General features: G+C 36.4%; 1 protein-coding gene across 5 annotated transcripts in view; it reads right to left on the bottom strand.

Moving 5' to 3' along the window:
• Positions 1–22822, bottom strand: part of ATP13A3 (ATPase 13A3) — an 80349-nt gene that overhangs the window by 13078 nt on the left and 44449 nt on the right. For all 5 annotated transcript variants that reach the window (XM_082840047.1, XM_082840050.1, XM_082840048.1 and 2 more), the window contains 15 exons: positions 22513–22629; positions 21889–21906; positions 21592–21745; positions 21375–21495; positions 17771–17895; positions 15922–16097; positions 15278–15400; positions 15120–15199; positions 14331–14373; positions 14133–14242; positions 13726–13822; positions 12774–12846; positions 10957–11134; positions 10111–10307; positions 4662–4750 (listed from right to left, as the gene is read on the bottom strand). In XM_082840047.1, coding sequence (XP_082696173.1) covers positions 4662–4750; positions 10111–10307; positions 10957–11134; positions 12774–12846; positions 13726–13822; positions 14133–14242; positions 14331–14373; positions 15120–15199; positions 15278–15400; positions 15922–16097; positions 17771–17895; positions 21375–21495; positions 21592–21745; positions 21889–21906; positions 22513–22629 — 1701 coding nt within the window. The remainder of the gene's footprint in view (positions 1–4661; positions 4751–10110; positions 10308–10956; positions 11135–12773; positions 12847–13725; positions 13823–14132; positions 14243–14330; positions 14374–15119; positions 15200–15277; positions 15401–15921; positions 16098–17770; positions 17896–21374; positions 21496–21591; positions 21746–21888; positions 21907–22512; positions 22630–22822) is intronic.

The raw sequence follows: 22822 nt of genomic DNA, 5'->3' as shown, positions 1-22822 counted from the left end.
AGGATGTGGGCTGGTCACCAGAAAGACCAGGGAGAGGGGAGGGGCTAAAGATCGAGTTAATAATTGATCATGTCTATATGACGATACCTCCATTTTAAAAAAATCCCTAAACTACAGAGTTTGGAGAGCCTCTGGGTTGGTCAACACATCCGTGTGCTGGGAGGGTGAAGCATCCCAATGGCATATGACCGAAGCTCCTGCGCTCGGGACCCATCCAGACCTTGGCTTATGTACCTCTTCATCTGGCTGTATCCTGTACCTTTATTATATTCTTTATAATAAACCAATAAACGTAAGTGTTTCACTGAGCTCTGTGAGCTGTTACAGCAAATTACCAAAGCTGAGAAGAGGGTTGTGGGAACCATGACTTATAGCTGGTTGGTCAGAAGAAGTACAGGTGACAATCTGCGACTTGCATCTGGTGCCTGGAGTGGGGGCAATCTGTGGGACCATGCCCTTAACTCGCAGGGTCTGTGCTCGCCCCAGGTAGTTAGTGTTAAAACTGAACTGCAAGACACCCAGTTGGTGTCCAGAGAACTGGCTGGTGTGAAACAACCCCACACATCTGGGGTCAGAAGTGTTTTGAGTAGGAAACAATAGTTTCCTTTTAGGTGGCAGATGGGATTGGAGTAAAGAGAGAGACAGGGATACAGAATAAGAAACCTGAGAAAATCTAGGACCAGACTGGCCGTGAAAAGAGAAGGAAAAGACAAGTATACACACATACTTCTGCCTTGGATAAATGGGAGTATCAAGAAACAGAATCGAAAAAAAAAAAAAAACAGAGTCGAAGCAGGGTTGAGGGAGAACATGATGAGCTTAGTTTTTTAAATGTTGACTGAGAGAACTGATGGGTGAACCATGCATATAATGTTCAGTATGTTAGTGGATATTCAGGTTAAAGCTCAGTTGTGAGGCTAGGCTAAGGGTATAAAGTCAGGAGTTTTCGGGCTTCCCTGGTGGCGCAGTGGTTAAGAGTCCGCCTGCCGATGCAGGGGACACGGGTTTGTGCCCTGGTCCGGGAAGATCCCATATGCTGCGGAGCAGCTGGGCCCGTAAGCCATGGCCGCTGAGCCTCCGCGTCTGGAGCCTGTGCTCCGCAACGGGAGAGGCCACAACAGTGAGAGGCCCGTGTACTGCAAAAAAAAAAAAAAAGTCACGAGTTTTCAACACATAGATGGCAACTACAGGGGAAGCCACAATTAAGGATGAGGTCACCTGAATGGATAGAGTAAGACAAGAACACAAATGTGTGGAACACTAACATTTAAGACACAGGCACAGGGTTTGGAACCACAATGGAGAATGAGGAGTCACAGAAGAAGTAGGAAAAGGTCAGAAGAAAGCAAAGCATCACAGAATTCCAGGGAGAATGTCTCAAGAACGATGGCATGGCTAACTTGTCAAATACTGCTGAGGAGACAAGTAAGACTGAGGGGAAAAAGAAAACCACACACACATCAGGGGTACAAATCCACTGGACTTAACAAGAAGGTTGTTAATTGCCTTGGCAAGGGCAGTTTCAGTAGACTGGCAGGGGTAGTAGCCAGATTAGATTAGTTGATGAGTGTGAGAGGTGAGTTGCATGTAGCATTCTTTCAAAAAATAATTTGGCTGTGAAGTAGAAGGCATGTGGTGAGAGAAATATTATATAAATGTGTTTTATTTTCTTCTTTTGCCTAAAGTGCTTATCTAAATCCCTGAATGAAGCGTGTGGGGAAACAGATGCTCATACACTGTTGGTAGGACTATAAACTGTCAACCTTTTCAAAGTTCAATAACATAGTATTTATAAAAATTCAAATTCTAGATACCCTTGGGCCAAGCAATTCTACTTCTGACATTAACCTCTAAATATGCATTTGTCCTTCTTAATGAAGTGTGCAAGAACCTGCAAATACAGCATTGTTTATAATAGCAAAACAGTGGAAACAACCTAAATATCCATTAAAGGGATTAGTTAAAATACGGAAAAGTCCATGAAACGGAATGCTCATCCATAAAGTGCTTATAAGCTTGATGCCCAAACCTGTCAATACATCAAGAAAAGAAAACCAAGTTTGATCTCACTCATGCAACCACAAGCAAAAATCCTAAACAAAATTATAGTCAACCAAATCCAGCAGATATAAAAAAGAATGCATCATGACCAAGTTGGATTTATCCTAGGAATGGTGTTGGTTCAACATTTGAATATCAGTCAACTGTAATTCACCACATTCTCCTGGAAGAAACACTATGTGATCATTTCAACAGCTGTAGAAAGAGGATTAGATAAAATTAAACGTCTATTTATGTTAACACCACCATAGAAATAAGCTTCCTCAACCCGATAAAGAGTATATACCAGAAACCTACAGCCCACAATATATCCAGTGGTGAAATACTAGGAACACTCCCTGTAGAGTCAGGAACAGGACAAGTACATCACTATCACACCAACATTCGTGTGGTTAACAGACATGCAAAACACATAGAAGGAATAAGGACTGAAATGTCAGAAACAAAAAAAGTCACTATTTATAGATAACTGTCTAAAACAAAATCCTAGAGAATCTAAAAATTTTAAGAATAAAGTTTGACAAGGCTGATGGATACGAGATGAATATCCAAAACAACTGCACTGTTTCCACCAGCATAAAAGGACTATAAAATACAATTTTAAACAGATATTTATCAGAGGAACAAAAACCATAATACTACAGGAATAAATCTAACAAAAATGTGTATAAAAACCTTTAGGGAGGGCTTCCCTGGTGGCACAGTGGTTGAGAATCTGCCTGCTAATGCAGGGGACACGGGTTCGAGCCCTGGTCTGGGAGGATCCCACATGCCGCGGAGCAACTAGGCCCGTGAGCCACAACTACTGAGCCTGCGCGTCTGGAGCCTGTGCTCCGCAACAAGAGAGGCCGCGATAGTGAGAGGCCCGCGCACCGCGATGAAGAGTGGCCCCCTCAAGCCACAACTAGAGAAAGCCCTCGCACAGAAACGAAGACCCAACACAGCAAAAATAAATAAATTAATAATCTCCTACCACCCAACATCTTCTTTAAAAAAAAAACACCTTTAGGGAGAAAGATATTCTGAAGAAATAGAGATATTCTCCCCCTCAATTTTTTGATAAACCCAGTGTAATTCTAATAAAAATTCCAAGAGGGCTTATCCTGGTATAAACTTAAAATGTATACAGGGGAGGAAAAGCTCAGGAACAGCCAAAAAGATCATGATGAACAATGTGAGGTGGGGGTAGGGGTCCCATCCAACCATATATCAAAATTACTTACAAAGTCATATCACACTTTACACCCACTAGACAAACATTGGCAAAGATGTAGAACAAAAGATCTCATACACTGATGGAAGTATAAATTGGTATAATCACTTTGGAAAACAACTGGAACCTCAGAAAGCTAAAGAGCACGTGCTCAAACTTATACTAGAACACACCAGAAGACGGTCTGCCCTAGTGGTATGCCAAGGTAGGGCAGGTGGTAATGGAAGGAGTATTTTACCACTGACATTGTTTAGAATTCCCACGACAAGGTGGTATTTCTAGCAGATGGACGTTTAGTGGGCTTTATTGCTGGTTTTAAATTCTCAACAGCATTGTACCACCCCCTTGCTGCTTGTACTTGGGATGAACTCTTTGATGTTACTCACTCCCTTACACTAAGAGACGTGTATAAGAATGTTTACATCAGGACCATTAATTCAGGAAAAGTCTATGAACAATCCAGTTATTTACCAGTGGAGAACTGAGAAGTGAATTATGGTATATTCCTATAACGGAATACTATATAGAATGGAAATGAAATGCATGCAGCATCATAATAAGGCTTTTGGGAAAAAGCAAGTCAGAGTAAAACAGCAATCACCAGATACCATTTTCATAAAGTTCAAAAGTAAGCAAAACTATCTTTTAAGACTTCATACATATATGGTATAGCGAAAAGTAAGACAATGAGGTAGTGGTTCCCTCTGGGTGTTTGGAGAAAGGTGCACAATAGAGCCTTACTGGTGTTGGTAATGCTACCTTTTTTTTAGGTTACATGTTGGACTCCTAGGTATTATTTTATTGCTATTATGATTAACAACTTAAACGTGTATGCATATTCGTTTGTATAAAACAAGTATTTCATGTTTCATAAAGTTTTTAATGAGAACGAGAATAAGAACTCAATGGACAGCACGTGATGAGGCAGCACAGGCAGACTACTCAAGAAGTAGGTTGGTAAGGGACGGGTCAAATAATGGAATCAATGTTCTTTTATTTTTAAAGACCAAGGGACATTTAATTTGTTTGTGGACAAAGGGAAATGGAACTAGAAGCAAAGAATGAAGAAACAGGAAAGAAAAATATCAGGTAGTCAATAAAGGCTGCTGTTTTAATTATGCTCCCTTTGGGTTAATATAACTGGATCTTCGAAAATTAGGAAAGAAGAGATCCTGGAAAAAAGAAACAAAGACAGTTTAGTTTCTTTCCCCAGTAACATAAGAGCAGAGGAGGGGGACAGATCTTAAGCCCTAGCAATCATCCAGAAGTCTCATTTGGCTATGTGATACTAATGTGTCATTTTCCACTACTGTCTTATTTACCACTGCTATCCCAGATCCTATTACTCCTCAGACAATCAGTAATAATTGATGTGCTTAAGCCTTACCTGAAGAATCTGGTCAATAGAGGCAACTGGATGCAACATGATGAATAATATGAAAACATACAAAATAATCAGAGACACAACAAAAAAATCTGAAACAGAAAGTAAAACAATTAAATTAGGGAGTTCCTTTAAATAAAAAGGCACATACTGGTATACTGTCGATCTTAAATTTGGTTTTAAATACTTCTATTCAGGTTGATGAAGTATATAAAATGTGTGCTCTATGATATTTCCTAGAGTATGATACATCATGCAGGCCCAAAGGATTTATTTATGTAATGTGAAAATAATCAGCATTTATAAAAAATAAGAGACAGACCTTTATGAATATTTATTTGTGTATCTCACAGATAGATAGCTACTTTATAAGACAACCAAGCCAATCTATAATTCACAAATAGGAGACTAGACTACGTATGGCAAAATTAGATTATCATTTAAAACATACATGCAAAGACAACTGATTGTAAAAATACTGATAACATTTATTCTCAGTATTAGTTATGTTATAATCCTAAACAGAGGCACTCTAAGCTGAACGTAAGTATATTTCTGTTCAGTGAATCCCACTTTTTCATTAATTTCCTCCGTGAAAATATTTCCACAGAAAACGCTAGCTAAAACCCAGAAACTGAGTTGATCTGCTACTTTAAATGTGGGCTAGCCCTGTGGCTTGCTGTGGTAGGTAGGGATGGTAAATTCCATCCATCAGCACTTTGTATCACTTTCCTAACTCAAAAATAAAACTCCCTGCTCATTTTAACTGTGTACATTTTGTTAACTGTGTACATACATGCATTCACATGCACGTATACAAGCACACCCTTATGTAACAAGCCATGGGGGTGGAGGGGCTCAGAAATAGTCTCAATTATATTGACAGACCCCAACTTTTCCCCCCTTTTTTCTTTGGTCTGGATATTTATTTCTAAGTTCCTATTTGAGGATGGCTTCAAAACTCAAACTTTACTATGACCACATATAACCAAAACTTTATCATGAAGCCTTCAGACTGAGTAAAGAAGTTTAATATACTATTTACAGATTGTAAATGAAGGAAGGGGTCTCAATATTTTTAAATGTGGGAGTCATCTGTAAATATGAAATTTGTTAATCCATCAGTTGAAAACTATAGGCCAACAGTTATTATTCTATAGAAACAATACTGTGTTTTTTATATATATATATATATATATATGTTTATTGTTTTATATATATATTTATTGTTTTAGAAGCTTAGACTGAAAGTTATACTAACATTCTTGCCAAAAGTGGGGAAACTCTTTTACCATGAGCCACTGACCAACAGGATGAAAAATTTGGAACCCACTTAGATAAAAAAGAAATTTTTTTCTAGATTTTTATCTTTTCCAACATTCTACTAAATTGCAAACAGGATGGGACTTCCCTGGCGGTCAAGTGGTTAAGACTGCACCTTCAATGCAGGGGGCGCGGGTTTGATCCCTGGTCAGGGAACTAAGATCCCACATGCTGCGCGGGGTGGCCAAAAAATAAAAATAAAAATTTCACCAAATAATAAAAAATAAATTTCAAACAGGGGATACAACATTCTATTCAATAAATGCAGCAATGAAAGTAATACATGTTATATAGCCATTCAAATATCTATATAGTCAGTTAAAGAAAAAGTGTTCGGAAAGTGCTAGTTGGAAGTACATGAACACATAAGCACATACACACAAAGGCTAAATCAGAAAAAGGACCAAAAAAAAAAAAAAAAGTCAGAATATAAATCCCAAAGAAAGACAGAAAGGTTTTGTTTCAATAAAGTAATAGCCCATATTGAATGTTTTTCAACTCCTATTGCATTTTTATAACGATAAGCAAAAACAGACTTGCAATCTAGTCCTGACATGTTACCAGAAAAAAAAATTTTTTTTTTACTCAAGCTCAAAAACTTCTTACATCTACCTCAACAGTATTTCTCAACTCTTCATCTGTCCTTCTCCTATAACCACCTGCTTTGATCACACCTCTAAAAATCTGCCAAGATTTCCATTTGAAGGAAAAAATAAATAATTGAATCTTTCCTTCGTTTAGCTAGGGGAGAAAAAGAGGCACTATTCAAAGGAATCTGACAGGGGAGGTGGATGGCTAGTAGATTTAGATAACCACCAAAATGAAAAAAATCAATAAGGATTTCAACCAAGAATGGAAAACTCAGGGATTCATTTTGGAGAGGTATGAGTTTCTAGTAGACTGTGCTCTCAACTCCGGGATTCTCCTGGCATGGTCAGTGATTCCTTAGTGATCGTACTGAAGTGCAAGGAATGCTCTTCACCAGAAGACAGCTAGCTATCAAAACAAATTCTGTGTTGGTGGTGACTGGCGGCTGAGGGAGAATGTTCCACAAGTTAAAGAATTAGCTTCTATTTCAGATGCTGCCACAAAGCTATGTGAACATCGAGTCATTCAGAGTCAAATTATTTTAACTATAAAATGGGGATATGGTGATGATCCTGGAGGAAACAGTAGATTTAAGTTATTATTACATACATCCCAGCTATGGCATCACAGAATTGTTCTTCTAATGATACCAGTTCCTTTTGATGGAATATGGCATCAAAATAAGGCACCATAAAGGATTTCCTTCATATTCCCCTTAGCTAAGTGACTCAAAAATAAAAACCTACATGGAGTAAATAAATCCGCAATATTTGTCCATGGCTCTGATATATACCTCTCTTGTTCCTTCCTCAAATATACTAACCAGGACTGCCTGATCTATAACACAGATTTCAAGTCTTTCGTACTTCTATTCCCTCCTTCCTTACTCAGTTACTTGTCTTTCAAAGGCCACCTTATTCTGCAGGGCCTCTAGGTATCTGCTCCAACCAATTCAGGCATGGCAGATGAACAGGCAAAAGATACATAGGCCTGGGCTTCCCTGGTGGCGCAGTGGTTGGGAGTCCGCCTGCCGATGCAGGGGACACAGGTTCGTGCCCCGGTCCGGGAAGATCCCACATGCCGCGGAGCGGCTGGGCCTGTGAGCCATGGCCACTAAGCCTGCGCGTCCGGAGCCTGTGCTCCGCAATGGGAGAGGCCACAGCAGTGAGAGGCCTGCGTACAGCAAAAAAAAAAAAAAAAAAAAAAAGATACATAGGCCTGAACAGGAAGGATACTGGCATGTCAGTAATAATGCCTTCATAAACTGAGAAAGAACCTGGATTTCACAAGCAGTAAATTATAGGGATCAAGTAAAAAAACTGTAGCAAAAATTGAAGCCAGATCTCAAGAAATCACATCTAGTTAAGAGAGAGTGTTAGAACTAAGTCCGTAAGATCATGGCCCCTGAAATGACAGCATAGTCAAACAAGAAAATATAACTGGGCTAAGCTGAAGTTAAAAATGGGTAACCACAGGCTGAAATAAGGTTTTACTTAGATTAAACTGAACCACTAGAAGACAGCAAAAAACTCTATAATGCCTTAAATGCCTAAGATTGAGGTTAATTCTTAAAAATAATCACCTCAAGATAGACTGAATACATTACACTGTTTAGATATTGAGAAGAGCAACTAGCAGGTCCCAGTGAAGACCTGTTAACTGTCTATTGCGCAGGACAAAAGGAAAGGCTAATTAATGTCAGCTCTAGGAAAGCCTTAACCTTTTCCCCACTCTTTTCCATCTATATTTATACTTTACATTGTATATCACTTTATACAGTAATACTTTATTTCTGTCATTTCTTACTTTCTTCTCTACTTTTCCTTCTTTACTACATTCCAAGATCAGGGGACTTCAATGACAGAAAGACAGACAGACAGACAGGATGTGAAAATCACGAAGTATGTGTATGTTGACTTTCCTGTTCCTATTGTATTTTCCGGGAGGCATGTTTTAATGACAGCATGCACTTCTGTATGCACTGACAGACATGCACAAGCTGCTTATAGTAAAGACAAAGGTTTTGTGGCTATATTTCTACTAAAATATAAGTTTTAACACGTTTAAAAATAAAAGTCCAGCCATCAACAACTGAGCTTATTTAAATCAATTTGAAATTAAATAGGAAATCAAAATATTTGAGCCTTTAATTTTTTTGGAAGTTTCCCAAAATAATATAAAAGATGTGTTTAAAAAATAGGCAACTAATATTCTCTTTCTCTTTCTTAATTGGAGAAGTAGGGATAGGGTGGATTTACTTAGACCTCTAAATTAACTTTCCTGGTGCAGCTTGTCTTACTTATTATCAACCAGTCTGAACACCAGTTTTCTTCATGTAAAGAAAGTTTTGTTCTTTGATAGATGTTTTAGCTACCCCCGGGCATGCTCAATATTTCCTTAAAATTTAAAAATATTGAACTAAAAATAATAATTAAGGTTGATATACATGTTTTAAGTTCACCTTATAATAAGGTAACTTAAGTTACGAAGTTCTCTTAAAAGTACAGTGATAAACCTTCTGTGCAAGGCTTGTTGTCCCCCATGGTTTTAATATGACTTTCAGTCATACAGCCTCCATTTATTAGATAAGAAATATCAGTTCTTTTTTAAAAAGGGAAAAATCAGATTTCAATTATTATCAGCACTTATATTTTTAAACAGTCTTACCTGTCCAAAATATAAAGTAATAAAACCTTCCCTACAAATCAGAGGGTAGAAGTAAAGACTAAATAAGAAAACATATGTGAATATGCTTTGTTAACTCTAACATGAGAGAGAGATGTGAGTAGTTATCACCCCTGTAACACACCAAAACCTGTGGCCTGACATTCTGCCAACTAGAACACTGGCATTTCTTTACAGCAAAAGAATAACTACTACTCATCCCAAGATACTGCAAAAGTCTACAGTTTTATGTGAAAAAAAATTTAAGTTATTCCATATATTAATTAGTACAGTCTCAAATTTTTAAAACTAGCAATTTACATATAGTGAATAATTTCCCCCCCCCCAAACCCTAATTGTAATCAATCAAAATATGCTATCTCCTATTGCCACAGGCAGACAAGCTTACATAGGCACAAGCCTCCATTCTACTGGCCCCTTAAGTGTGGTGGATGCAAAGGTGACAGAAATGAAGAATTCCAGGTGAATACTGGCTGGAACAGTGTCAAAAATGAGAAAAGACAGCTGGTGCTATGCAGACCACCCAGAAGGAAAGTATAATACCCACTGTTCCAACTGAGGAACCTCTGTTCCTGCTTCTAATTCTAACTCTCCTTGCAATGGGCTGTAAAAATAAAAGTTGGAGCCAGAAGTAATAGGATGTGAAAACCAGGAATGTTTAGAACTGCTGGCTTTAATTTTAAACTTAGGGTGGCAGCTACCATGAGAATAAAACAAGACAGTAAACATCTAAATCACTAGGTTCATTCTATTTGTGAAGATCTATTTTACTTTGGAAGGACAGTTTTAACTCTACTCTTGCATTACTTTTAAAGAAGGGAAGCAGGATGGGAATCACAATAAATGCCAAACTTACAATTCTTGTAGCAAGGTTGCCTGAAGGGTTTTCCTTTTGAAAAGGCAATTGCCACTATGAGGTACTGAAAACTGGAGATAAAAAACACTGTGGTATTTTCATAATTTTCTATATTATGTCTATCAGGATTGGTTTCATTGTATAAATGTGAAGAATTCCCATATAGGCTTCCTGTTGTATTAAAAGCTTCCTGTGTACTAAAACACACACAAAAGATTTTATATTAGTAAACACAATATGTTTCCCAAAGGAAACCAGTTTTTCTTTCTAGTCACATTCCAATCAATTAAAAAATTACAAGAAAGTAAGAAACTTCATTAATTAATAAGCCTCTCTTACTTAACCCTTTCCCCATTCTTTAAATTTGGGGAGTAATATTAGCACAGTAAAGGTAAACAGACCTTGTGTAATTGATTAAAATAATGTTATCATAATTTGTGAACTGGAAAACACTCTGCCCATAAACAAATAAAAGACCCACTTAATAGCTTTACTTAAATTTTTTTAGGTTTTAAATGTCATTTCCCAAACTGGGGATAGAGAAGTTAGGAACACAAACATTCTGGGTTTAGAACAGACCCTAGTGATTAATTTCAACTTTCTTATTTTACAGATAAGGAAAGCAAGGCTCAGCAGCAAATTAAGAAACTGGTCCAATGTCCCCATCTTGGTAGTGATTAGGACCTGGCCTGACCACCTTCCTACAGATAAAGTCAAATACAGGCCAAATTATTTAAGTGCTCAGTCAAGCTGCATGCAATTTTTACATAAATTTTAAACTTATTTTTGCATGCATATATATTACATACATTTTACACATACTTTTTAATGGATTGACCAACTTACTCTGAATGTGGATGCGATTCCTTATACCACGTCTGCTGCTTGACCCAAAAAAACCCCAAAGATTGAAATCCAATGCAGATGATAATCTGAGACAAGACGGAGAAGAGAAGGGCCCCAGATATAAGACCTGAAGGTGGTCTTTGTGCCACAAGTTCCTTCCAGGCAGGATTTAAACTCACTACATTGAGAAGAAAGAGAGGAAAGGTTTATATCTAAATTCATCTGTCAGATTCATTTAGGAACATTTAGGAAAAAAGAAACCTGTTTTTCTCTAACAAATATTTAGCATGAAAAATGTCCAAAAAACAAGCCAGATGCTATACATATCTAAATAATCTGTGAAAGTAAACAATTTAGGCTTTTTCAAAAATGGCTCAGGAGTACTTTTTACATTAGTCTATTGAAATTCAAAGGAAACACTAGTACAAGTAAAAAGAATAGTAAATATTAGCATATATCATCACCACCCTTGTATGTTTATTTCTGAATCTTTAATTGCAAAGCTACAGCTAAAATAATACATATTTCCTCCTCTTAAGAAGATATTAACAAAGGTTTGAAGCTATATAAACATAACAGTAACATAAAAAAAAAGGCTCTGATCGCTTATTAAGGTGTTCCACCAAGTTTCTCCACTGTAGTGTTTCTAATTTTTCTCTTTGTAATTAATAAGTAATTTGTAGAAAGATACTAAGACTGTGTAAAAATCCTGTTCCTTATCAACTTTCATTCACTAGTTGTAGCATCCACTAAAGACTGTCAAACTCAGTGGTTCTCAACCAAAGTGATTTTGGCCCCCAGAGAACATATGGGAATGTCTGGAGATATTTCTGGGTGTCACAAATGGGGGAGTGTTACTGGCATCCAGTGGGTAGAGGCCAGAGGTACTGGTAAGCATCCTATGACACACACAATAGTCCCCCACAGTGAAGACGCAGCCGGCCTAAGATGTCAGTAAGACAAGGGTCTTTCCATAGTATAAGCCAATCATTCCTTCTGTATTATTAGTTAGCATTTTACTGTAAGGAAGAGCTTTCCCTTCTCTCCAAATCACTTATTTATTTCCACTATGGACTTATGAATTTTCATTTGATTAAATAGATCATATCTCATTACCATTATTATTTATTTTGATGTTAACATCACCAATACTGAAACAAATCAACATCTTGTCTCCTTATATGATGTACTCAGGAGGACACAGCATCACTTCTTTGGTATTCCTGCCAAGAATGCATAGCCTGAGTCTAATGAGAATACATCAGACAAACTCGGGTAACTGGATTATCTTCTTTCATAAATGTCAACGTCAAGAAGCTCCCCCCACAAAAGGCTGACATACTATTCTGGATTAAAGATGACAAAAGAGATATGATAACTAAATGAAATTTATGAGCCTAGACTAGATCCTGGACTAGGGGGGCGAAATAGGTATAAGGGACCTCACTGGAACACATAACAAAACCTGAATATGGGTATGGATTAGGTAAAATTCTATCAGTGTTAAATTTCTTGATCATTATAACTGTGTTTAGCTGTATAAGAAAATGACTTTGTTTAGGGCAATATATACTAAAACATTCAGAGGCAAAGGGTCATGATAACATAAACATATTCTCAAATATTTCAGAAAAAAATGGAGAAAGCATAAAACAAATGGGGCAAAATATAACTAACCACTAATAAAAGAACATACTTACAGGGAAAATGGAGAGATATGCACTGTGTTACAACTGTTCATGTAAATTTACCAAAGTTTAATAAGCCACATCAGAATTTCATATGCTTTAAAAACAATAACAAAGCAAAATACTCACTTGTAAATACCACTACCAAAATGATTGCCAGATCAATGAAGAGAAACTGGAAGTCTCCTAGGTTACTTAAGATCTAGAGAAGGGATTTTTTTTAAATAGTTAGTGTTCAGGAACTATTTTTATAGCACCACTTTTATACCATTTCCCCCTGGTTTTATTAGATTTTTCCTCCCTGGTTTTAAATGACAACTTCAAAATGACACTTGGACATGCTTAAAAATTGAACAGATTTGCCTTTAAATTAGTGAAATATAACATATTTGCAAAATTCAATTTAATATATTAGTATAAAAAGTAGCTCCAAAAAATTCATTCAATAAAAACTTTAAAAGTTTTTTGGCAAAAAGAAAACACAAACTTCTACTCACAAAATTTAGACATTCTTGAAAATTAGTATCCTGAAGCTTCCTTAATATCTAACACCACCCCGCCTGATACTTTCCACAAATGGTAAAAGGGGATAGTTTCACAAAGACTCCTTGGGATCTCACCAATGTTCATTTAGAGAAAAATCTAAAGTGAGATCACTTCAACTACAAAACCTATGGAGTACCTAGGGATATCACTTGTTTATACAAGTCCTAAAACTACAGCTGAAACATCTTTTCTCATTCTGGCCTTTCCTTATAAATGGATAGCAAAGTTAACTGCAATTCTAAAGTATGTCACAGCTTGACATTTTGAAGAGTTCTTAAAAAGATGTCCAATCTGCACTAAAGGCAAAAAAAGAATACAATCATCTTTCATTCACAAGGCCGAATCCACAGTTAAGGAAAATGCTATTCCAGATTAATGAGATTTTCAATTTGCTACTCAAAATATAGTAAACAAAAGGAATATTTACAGATGCTAGTTATTTAAGTTCCACAATTAATGGATGCATTCAAACTGAAATATATATGCTCAATATCTTAATTTAAATACCACCTCTGTTAGCAATGTCAGTACTCACAGAATACAGTAGAGTAACACTGAAGTACTGTATAATGCTGTACAAAGCCATAAATTTAAACACACAGAAGGAAGTCATTAAAGCAGCACGGCCTTCCCTGTGAAAACAAATGTTGGCATGTGAACAGAAGTTTTCTAAAGGCCTCCTCCAAACCACAATTATATCTTGACAGATGAACATCAACATTCAACCGTTACAACAAAGCACTTTTCTACCAAAAGAACTTAGCCAAAGCAGAACTGGAAGAAATGAGCAGTAGCAATCAATCTGTTGCTAAAGAGTTATAGATCAAATACACTAACATACCATTAAAACAAGTTCAAATTACTTTCTATGACTTTTATTTTTTCCTATATTCTTAGAGCACGCTACAAAAAGATAATGGGAAGTTTTTCAATGTATACTACCTGATAAGGTTTGGCACACAGGAAATACTAGGAGTTTTGGAGGTAAAGGGAGATGCCACCGAAGCCTCGAGCTCTGATAAGGAAATGCCTCCATGTGCCCTCTTCAGAGCCTAATGGTTTGAAGAATAAAATTACTTGCGTTTTGTGCATGTGATTTAGGCCACAGAAAGAACTACAAATCACAAAATCTATACTTACACCACAATCATTTGCCCCATCACCGCACATCCCAACAAAGTAACTAAGAAACAAAAATTATGTTAAGATTTTGATTAATTTCTAAAAACATACAACTTTTAACTTAAGATTTCCTCCAACACAGTATTTTGAAGAGCTGACAGACCCCGATTCCCCCAGTGGGACTAATGAATTTTTTCATTACAATGACCACAGGCATGCTGCTTTGCGAACAGCACCAGCCTGCAAGTCAAATGACCTGGGTCACTGCTCCAGTACTGTCACAAGATGGGCAACCATTAGTTTATCATTTTGGCATCTCAGTTTCCTAATGTTCAGAGCAAAGACTGGGCCTGCCTAGTCTTTAGTACACTTACTTTTAAGGCTATCAGTAAAGATTTCTCCCTTAAAAACTTGAAACATAATTAGTTACTAAAAGTATAACATCACTTCTATCATTCAAGAGTGAATGATATCCTCATGGATATCACCTAGAAAAGGAATGGTGGATATTGTACTTTACCTAAATAAATAAGCAGATGAGCCTCTTTTAAAGAGGCACTTACCTATCTTACAGGTGACAAGTTTATATACATGAAATATTAGTTACTTTTCTTGTTTTGAAAACAAAACTACAATTCATAAAAATTAAAAAAACAGGGAATTCCCTGGCGATCCAGTGGTTAGGACACTGTGCTTCCACTGCAGGGGGCACGGGTTCGATCCCTGGTCAGGGAACTGAGATCCTGCATGCCTCGCAGCAGGGCCCCCAAAAAAACCAAAACAAAAACAAAATCCACCAATACTTACTCTACATTTTGCAATGCTTCTACTAACTGTGTCTTCTGATCGGGTGCCATACGAGCAAACACAGTGCCATGTAGCATCAACTGGAAAAGATATAAATTTCTTTAAAATACTGTTCACAGTGTATTTGTATGAACACATACATAACCCAAATCACTAACCTTAGGAACAAGGTCTTGAAAATGTTCCAGTATCACCGAAAATGATTTTCCATTCATTGCAAAGTGATAACGATTCACCTGAAGATCCTCTAAGTTATCATGGACCAATTTAACTGGAATAGCCTGTGTATAAGACATTCAGAACAATATTTAGCCAAACCAAGTAACACAATCCTATTTTAAATATATTTGATCCAAAACTAAATTCTTTCATTTGATGTTTTACACAGGACAACTGAATGTTTAACATTTATTGAAAGTAAAAGAAAATTCAGTTTTAAGGTAATCTGTCTATATTGTTTATTTAAAAAATAAAACTTAAGGAAGGCTAAATATCTGCTTCGGTTTGAAATGATCCATGAGCTAAACATTATGGATCACTTGCATCATTTACCACTACTTTTAAAATAGGATAAGTATTTGGGATTCTTATACTTTAAAACTGTGCTTCTCAACTTTGGCTAAATATCAAAATTTAAACACTGAGAGACCTACATCTGCCCCAGTCCTAATGAATCAGAGTCTCTGAGGAGATGGCCCAGGCTTCTGTTTTTGTTGAGTTTTTGTTGTGTTTTTAATGCACATTTTTTCAGAATAAATTAAAACAAACAAGTTTTGTAAAAGAAAATTCTACTTGATATTACCTCTGAGTCAATTGCTGATGAATCACTACTCTGTGTTAGGGTGTCTGCATAATGCCAATTTATCTTGGCAACTTTCCCATCCTTTGGAGGTAATGCTTCAGCAATAATAACTTTATCCTGAGGTAGTATCATTCCACAGTCTCTGGCCACAGAGACAGCAGTCAACATGTTGTCACCTAATTTTCAAAATATTGAAAATACATTAACATTACAACAGAAACATGAATGCATTAAACAACAAGTACTTACTGAGAATCTACTACAGTCCCCATTACTGGGCTGGGCAAAATGAAGTCAATGTATGGTCCTTACTCTTGGAATTTAAAAATAATAAAATCAGGATATATATATATATCAAAAGAAGCCTCAAATAATTCAAAAGCACATAGATACTAAATATTCAGAACATTCTCACCCACAATTTTTAAAGACAAATACAGTCTCAATCTTTCTGAGTCATGGACTAGTGGTACCCATTCAACGCCTGGCACAGTGCTCAATAAATATTGTTGAAATAACCTGGGAGTGACTGGTAATCTGTTCAAGAATATGAGAGTAGCATCACAGAAAAAACCGAGTTACAAAAGTAAGATTACACAAAACAAAAAGATAAGCAAAGTAACAAGAATACAATCTTTACAAGATATAAAGAGAAGCAAGACAGACAACTTCTCAGTCACGAAAGGAAAGAACTAAAGACACTGTAAACACAAGATCAAGAGAGGAAAATGCAGATGTACAGGAGAAGCAGGCAAAGGTCTGGGGAGCCCACTGCTACCAGAATGGAAGGGCACGATTGTCTCTTCCTTCAATTCCCACACACTATTTCCAAGCGTGTCTTCCTATGACCTGACAGATCCTTGAGACACAATGCCATATTCTGTCCAGGGCAGGAAAACAAGGGCCAGTGATAGAGACAAAGTGCTCTGAAGCAGGATCATGAGAACCAAGAACTGCTGGGATGCTAATAAACTTGGTTACTTGAGCTATTTGGTAATAAGTATGGTATTAGATGGATCTCAGAGTCTAAAACATAAAAATGTACACAAGCTTTTTCCATATGTCTTACTGTACACGTAAATGCCATAAAGTGAATATCTTAAATCTGATTGTTTGCTAAGAAAAAAACACTTTAAGAGCTGCCACAATTTCATACGACTAAGAAAGGAATTATCTGTATGATAAACTGTTGATCATAAAAGTATGATAAACACCAGGAGAATCATTTAGATGTAGCAGTCAAGAAAGAAACCAAAAAATGGCTCTTTTCACTGTTACACACAAACAATGATAACTGTACTATCTTATATATAAAAATATAATTATAACAAATATCTATTAATCATTTTCCATGTATGTGGCACAGTTCTAAAAATTACAGACAGTCTCAAAATAAGTAAATCATATTCTTAACCCTCAAGAGTCTTATATTCTAATAGAGAAAACAAATCTACAAATAACTAACACAAGGCAGAGTAAAACAACTGCTATAAGAAATATATGATTAAAGAGAGATAACAAAAAAGAGCAGTTAAATATTTACAGTGTGCCTTTCACTACTGTATTATACTTATTATATACAGATTTGCTAGACCTCCAAAGTGTATTGTAAAGTTGTCCTCTATCTTGGAAAAGTATTCAGAGCTGAAACAGGGCAATGTAAGATGGAGCAACTATATAATAAATTTAATTACCTGAGTTATAGGATAATAGTGTGGTATTAGATGGAGCTATATATCAACAGTAATAAGTACGCTTTTATAACTAACTCATCATTCCTCAATATTAGATAACCTGAACTCTAAGAGTCATACTCGATTTTTTTCTGTGTCCTTTTATAAAGTCTAACCTGTGACCATGACAGTGCGAATGTTGGCTTTATGCAAATCTTCAAGTACTGCAGGGGTTTCTCGCTTTAATTTGTTCTGCATTATAATTAATCCCATAAAATCCATGTTGTTCTCAATGGCATCTCTGCAGAAAAAGAAATTTTAACATAATGATTTAGTCAAGAGAACAAGTATTTGTTCATTTTATGTTGATAAGGCAATTTAAAATAGCCAAAAATTATAAATTAAAACATTTTATATGCTGAATAAACCATAAATGTATAAGTTTATGAGTTCGATCTCAATGAACTTAAATCTGAAAAAACAATTCCCAAGAAATACATTTTGAAATTAAATTTTACCCTTGAAACATGGGCATATAAAGATCCTTAGGAAATGTATATCTTTGTCTAAGACACTAAATACTTCTAGTACTAAGGAATATTCATCTTGTATCCTACCTACAAAATGAATGACCATAAAATATATCTATTTTTTACCATTCCCCATCGAATATACTCTAATTTAAATGTTAAGAGAAAAGGAAAAACTGTACACAGGCACATTCAATAGTTATACTAGATTCATTATCAAGTCTTTGAGGAATTTTATAAAGCTCTTGATCAAATTCTTGATGCTGGAAGCATGATACAAAAACTATTAGTAGTCCAACAATGAGATCTACTCAGGATCCAGAGATGGGTCTTTTAGAATATTAATATTCAATAGTTATCAAGATGCTATTTCTTCAAATAGTTGATCATCTACTGTGCACCAAGTAGTACACTCATCACTGGGAGGTCAAAGATGAAAAGGCATGATCTCTACTCTCAAGACCCTTTTGTGGGGAAACAGACATGCAAGCAAAGGGATTATGCAAAAATAATATGTGCTTCAGCACTACAATGGAGATGAAGTCTGTTCAGTGACAGCTGCATTCTTAAAAAATCTAAAGCTATCAAAATTATATCACAGAAATCTTCTTTTCAATAGTGAAAATGGGGTTTGAAGATAGGGGCCAAAATTTCAGACTTGCAATAACCAAGTGGTTTTTCTACACAAAATTCAAAATAAGGGTGCTTAAGTAAACAGCGACAAAATCTAATAAGCCTTGAAGCCTGAAAATGCATTTCAAAGCACAAAGCTGTACCGATGTGAAACTACTGGGTCAAAGCTCTGTAACCCTTTTCCTGTGAGGTTCTAGTTTCTGGCTGCAGCTGGTTTCCTAACTCTCCTAGGAATGATACAGGTCACGGAAATCTTGCCCTCTAGTTAATGAACAGTACAATATTCAATTCAAGATATACAGGTTCAAGCTGTAAGAGAAATGCCAAAACCTGTTCCTACAGGTAGAATGGAAACACAGAGAAGATCCTGGTTGAAAGATGAGGAAGGGGAGTAGAGAGAGAGAAGGGTTGACAGGGAGGGTAGGGTATTCTGCACAGACGGAACAGCCTGTCCAAGGCACAGAAGGATGCCTGAAAGACAGGCTCAAGAACCATAGGCAACTCAGTTCTCAGTCTTTAAGGTGGGGGAGGAGAGGTGGTAAAAGGCAAAACCGTGGAGAAAGACAACCCTTCACGTTCCCTTCGTAGGAATTAGGGTATGATATTTTACACGTGTGGCTCCCAATCACACGTATGCATGCATCAGATCATTTGGTTGCCGCTGTCTTTTTTTTTTTTTTAAACGTCCCTGCTTAGACCAAATTCCCCCAGTATTCTGTTTTAATAGGTAGAATTCCTAAAGTTGTTTTTACTTTTAGTTATTATTTGGCTATCCACTCCACTCCTTTAGTCCTCATCCAGAAAAACAGGATTGTACTATAAACACTGTCCTACCCTTTTCACATAATGCGCTTAGAATAATTAACAGAAGTATTAATACTTCAGGATTTAACCACTATCATATCATGTTATTTATACTATTTAAATTTGAACCTTATGCTCACATAGAAATATTTCTTTAGGCTGGATTCCTAGAACTGCACTTGCTGGGTCAAATTGCAAGTTGAGATTTTGATCGGTACTATGCATGTTCTTTACAAATTTACAATAGTGCAGTAGCAGTATGTTGTTAAAATTTTCTCAAGCCTTCTCTAACACTTGATATCATCAATCTTTTCAATTCTGTAAACCTTAAGAAAGAAGTCATGTCTTGCTGTGGTTTCATTCTGTAGTTCCCCAAGACTGAAGTGTCTTATCACTTTCATGTGTTCAGTGGCCATTTGCATGTCTTTTTCTGATAATTATCTGTTTGAATCATTTACTTTTTTTTTTTAACTAAGTATGTATTCTGTTGTTTATTTCCTGATTCATATTCTTGCTTGTGAACTCCGCCAGTAGATGATGGGGAGCTATTTATAAGAATTCCAGGTAGAAGACTAGTATTAGATTTGAATGTTAAAGAGCTCTCTGTAGATACAGTGTGGTACACAGATTAGATATAGGAAAGACTGGACTAAAGAGCTGAGTCCCTGAATTAGAGACAATGGCAGCAGGGCAGGGATGTGAGAAGAAAAGTCTGTTTGATAGGCAGAATTAGCAGGATAGCCAATAAATATTTCTTTCTGCTTACAAAATGCTAGGTACCCCGTGAAATATTCCTGAACAAAAGTGTTATCTTCAAAAGGTCGGTCTGTTAACAGTTATAGTAAAAGTGACAATCCTTGAATGTGAAACCCATAGCTATAACTGGAAGTAAACGTTACACTGGTTATGGCCATCTGACCTTTGCGGGTGAGGGTGGGAGGATGTGGTTATTGTCACTCATGATACTTGGTTTCAGCTACTGGGCAAAAGCAAGTACAGGTGACCCTTCAACAACACAAGTTTGAACTGTGTGGGTCCACTTACACACAGATTTTTTTCAATAAATACTACAGTACTACAAAATTCACAGTTGAATCCGTGAGGCAGGTCCTGGAGCCAATCCCCTACAAATACCAAGGAATAACTGTAGATCACTGGGGAAAAATAAACTTCTGTAGAATTATGTTTACCAAAAACATAATTATGTTCCTAAAACATGCCTGACACATAGCAGGCACTCAATAAATATCTAACAAATAAACTAAAAGTAGTTCCAGAGGGACTTCCCTGGTAGCGCAGTGGTTAAGAACCCGCCTGCCAATGCAGGGGACACAGGTTCAAGCCCTGGTCTGGGAAGATCCCACATGCCGCAGAGTAACAAAGCCCGTTCTCACAACTACTGAGCCTGAGCTCTAGAGCCCGCAAGCCACAACTACTGAGCCCGTGTGCCTAGAGCCTGTGCTCCCCAACAAGAGAAGCCACCATGATGATAAGCCTGCACACCACAACGAAGAGTAGCCCCCGTTCGCCAAGACTAGAGAAAGCCCGCGCACAGCAATGAAGACCCAACACGGCCAAAAAATAAATAAATAAATATTTTAAAGGTGAGGTAGCTTTAAAAAAATAAAAGTAGTTCCAGAGAGTTGTACTTTTATCTCAACTGCCTAAAACAAACATTGAACTGTTACATATTTGCATATATCCAATAAATATTTAATAAATAGTAATTGAATATAAATATTGTACAAGACTTTTATAAACATAAGTGATGCTTTATTGGAAAAACTGTAGAAAAACCATTCACCAACCTTACCTGCTAATATTCTGCACCTTATGCCATGTCAGTTTTGACTCCAATTTTCTGTGTGCAAGAGCAATCACACGGAAGCCCTGTTTGGTGTAATTTTCTAAAACTTTTTCAAAATCAACAGGAACTTTTAAGAAGGAGAAAATAAAGGTCATTATTAGAATTGTGACTACACGCTTACACAAATAACAGAATCTCACTCAAAGCCTAGCTGCTTCCTTACCTGTTTCAGGTTTACAAAGACTGGCAATGACCTCCGGCGCCCCTTTCACGTAGGCGTCCATCTTCCTGTCCCCTAGCACCCTCGCAACCACACTCATACGTTGCAAAGCAGAAGAAAATGGGAACTGGCGAACAATTCCTATCTCATAAATAGCCTATGTAATTTCAAAAGATGCACAAACCATTTATTATTTTTTAAGAATTAAAACAGATACACAAGTATATCTACTATACCTCAATTTAAAAAAAATTTTTTTAAAAGATATACTTAGGTAACAAGTAAACATTCTTCACTTACTGGAAGTTCAAACAGCTCCTAAAAATAAAACAAGACGGAAAGAATAAAGTAATAGTATAAATTAAGTCCATTAACACACTCAAGCTAAAAAAATTTTAACTACACATCCACAAAACATTATTTGGAAAACAGTAAGGAATTCGGAATATTTCAAAGTCAGGTTTTAAGATTGCTTCTTTACCACCTCCCATTTCTTAAAAAAGTATATTCTTGAGTATTTTAAAACATTCTGCTATCCTAGAAATATTAAAATATTAAGTTCTAACATAAACTAATAGGAACATATTTTAAAATTACCCTAAAAATAAAGACTTTCACATATTTTTATTAAGTCCCAGGAATACAGATGCAATTTAAAAGTCTTAACCACCATGCATCTAAATCACAAGGCACTAAGCCACTCAGTATATAGGAAAAAAGTAATAGTACTGAGAATTGAATCTCAATGTTTTACACAGAAGGCCTGCAACACACCAGGTGTAGTTTCTGATAAATGCAGTAAACATATTCATATCTCTATTAGAGTTAGAAAAAGGACATGTGACTTCATCTTCCAGCAATATTTTAAAATGAGGACAAAATATGAGCACCAACAGTATTATCTAGCTTAAAACAATTCTGTACCATTTCTTGGTTTCCTGCAGGTGTAGAGTCAGGAAGCAGCTGTTTTGGGGGACGAACCACAGTGGGCATAATTCGATTATGAAGTGCTGTTTCCTCTTCAGTTGCTTCTTCCAGAATCTGAAAGGAAAATATTCAAAGTATTGATCCATGAAATTCATAAATTCAATTCACTGGTTCCATTTTAAAATGAAACATTACGGCTATCTTCAGTTAAGTTAAAAAAAAAAAGTAAAACAATATATAAACAAAGCTAGTTAGTTAAAGTCCTAGCAACTCATGGCAGAGGGGAGACAGAGATTAGTAAAGAAAT

The sequence above is a fragment of the Leucopleurus acutus genome (assembly GCF_964270905.1).
Source record: "Leucopleurus acutus genome assembly, chromosome: 5".
NCBI classification, from domain to species: Eukaryota; Metazoa; Chordata; class Mammalia; order Artiodactyla; family Delphinidae; genus Leucopleurus; species Leucopleurus acutus.
The sequence above is the reverse complement of the archived record's forward strand: the minus strand, read 5'-3'. Positions and strand labels throughout refer to the sequence as shown.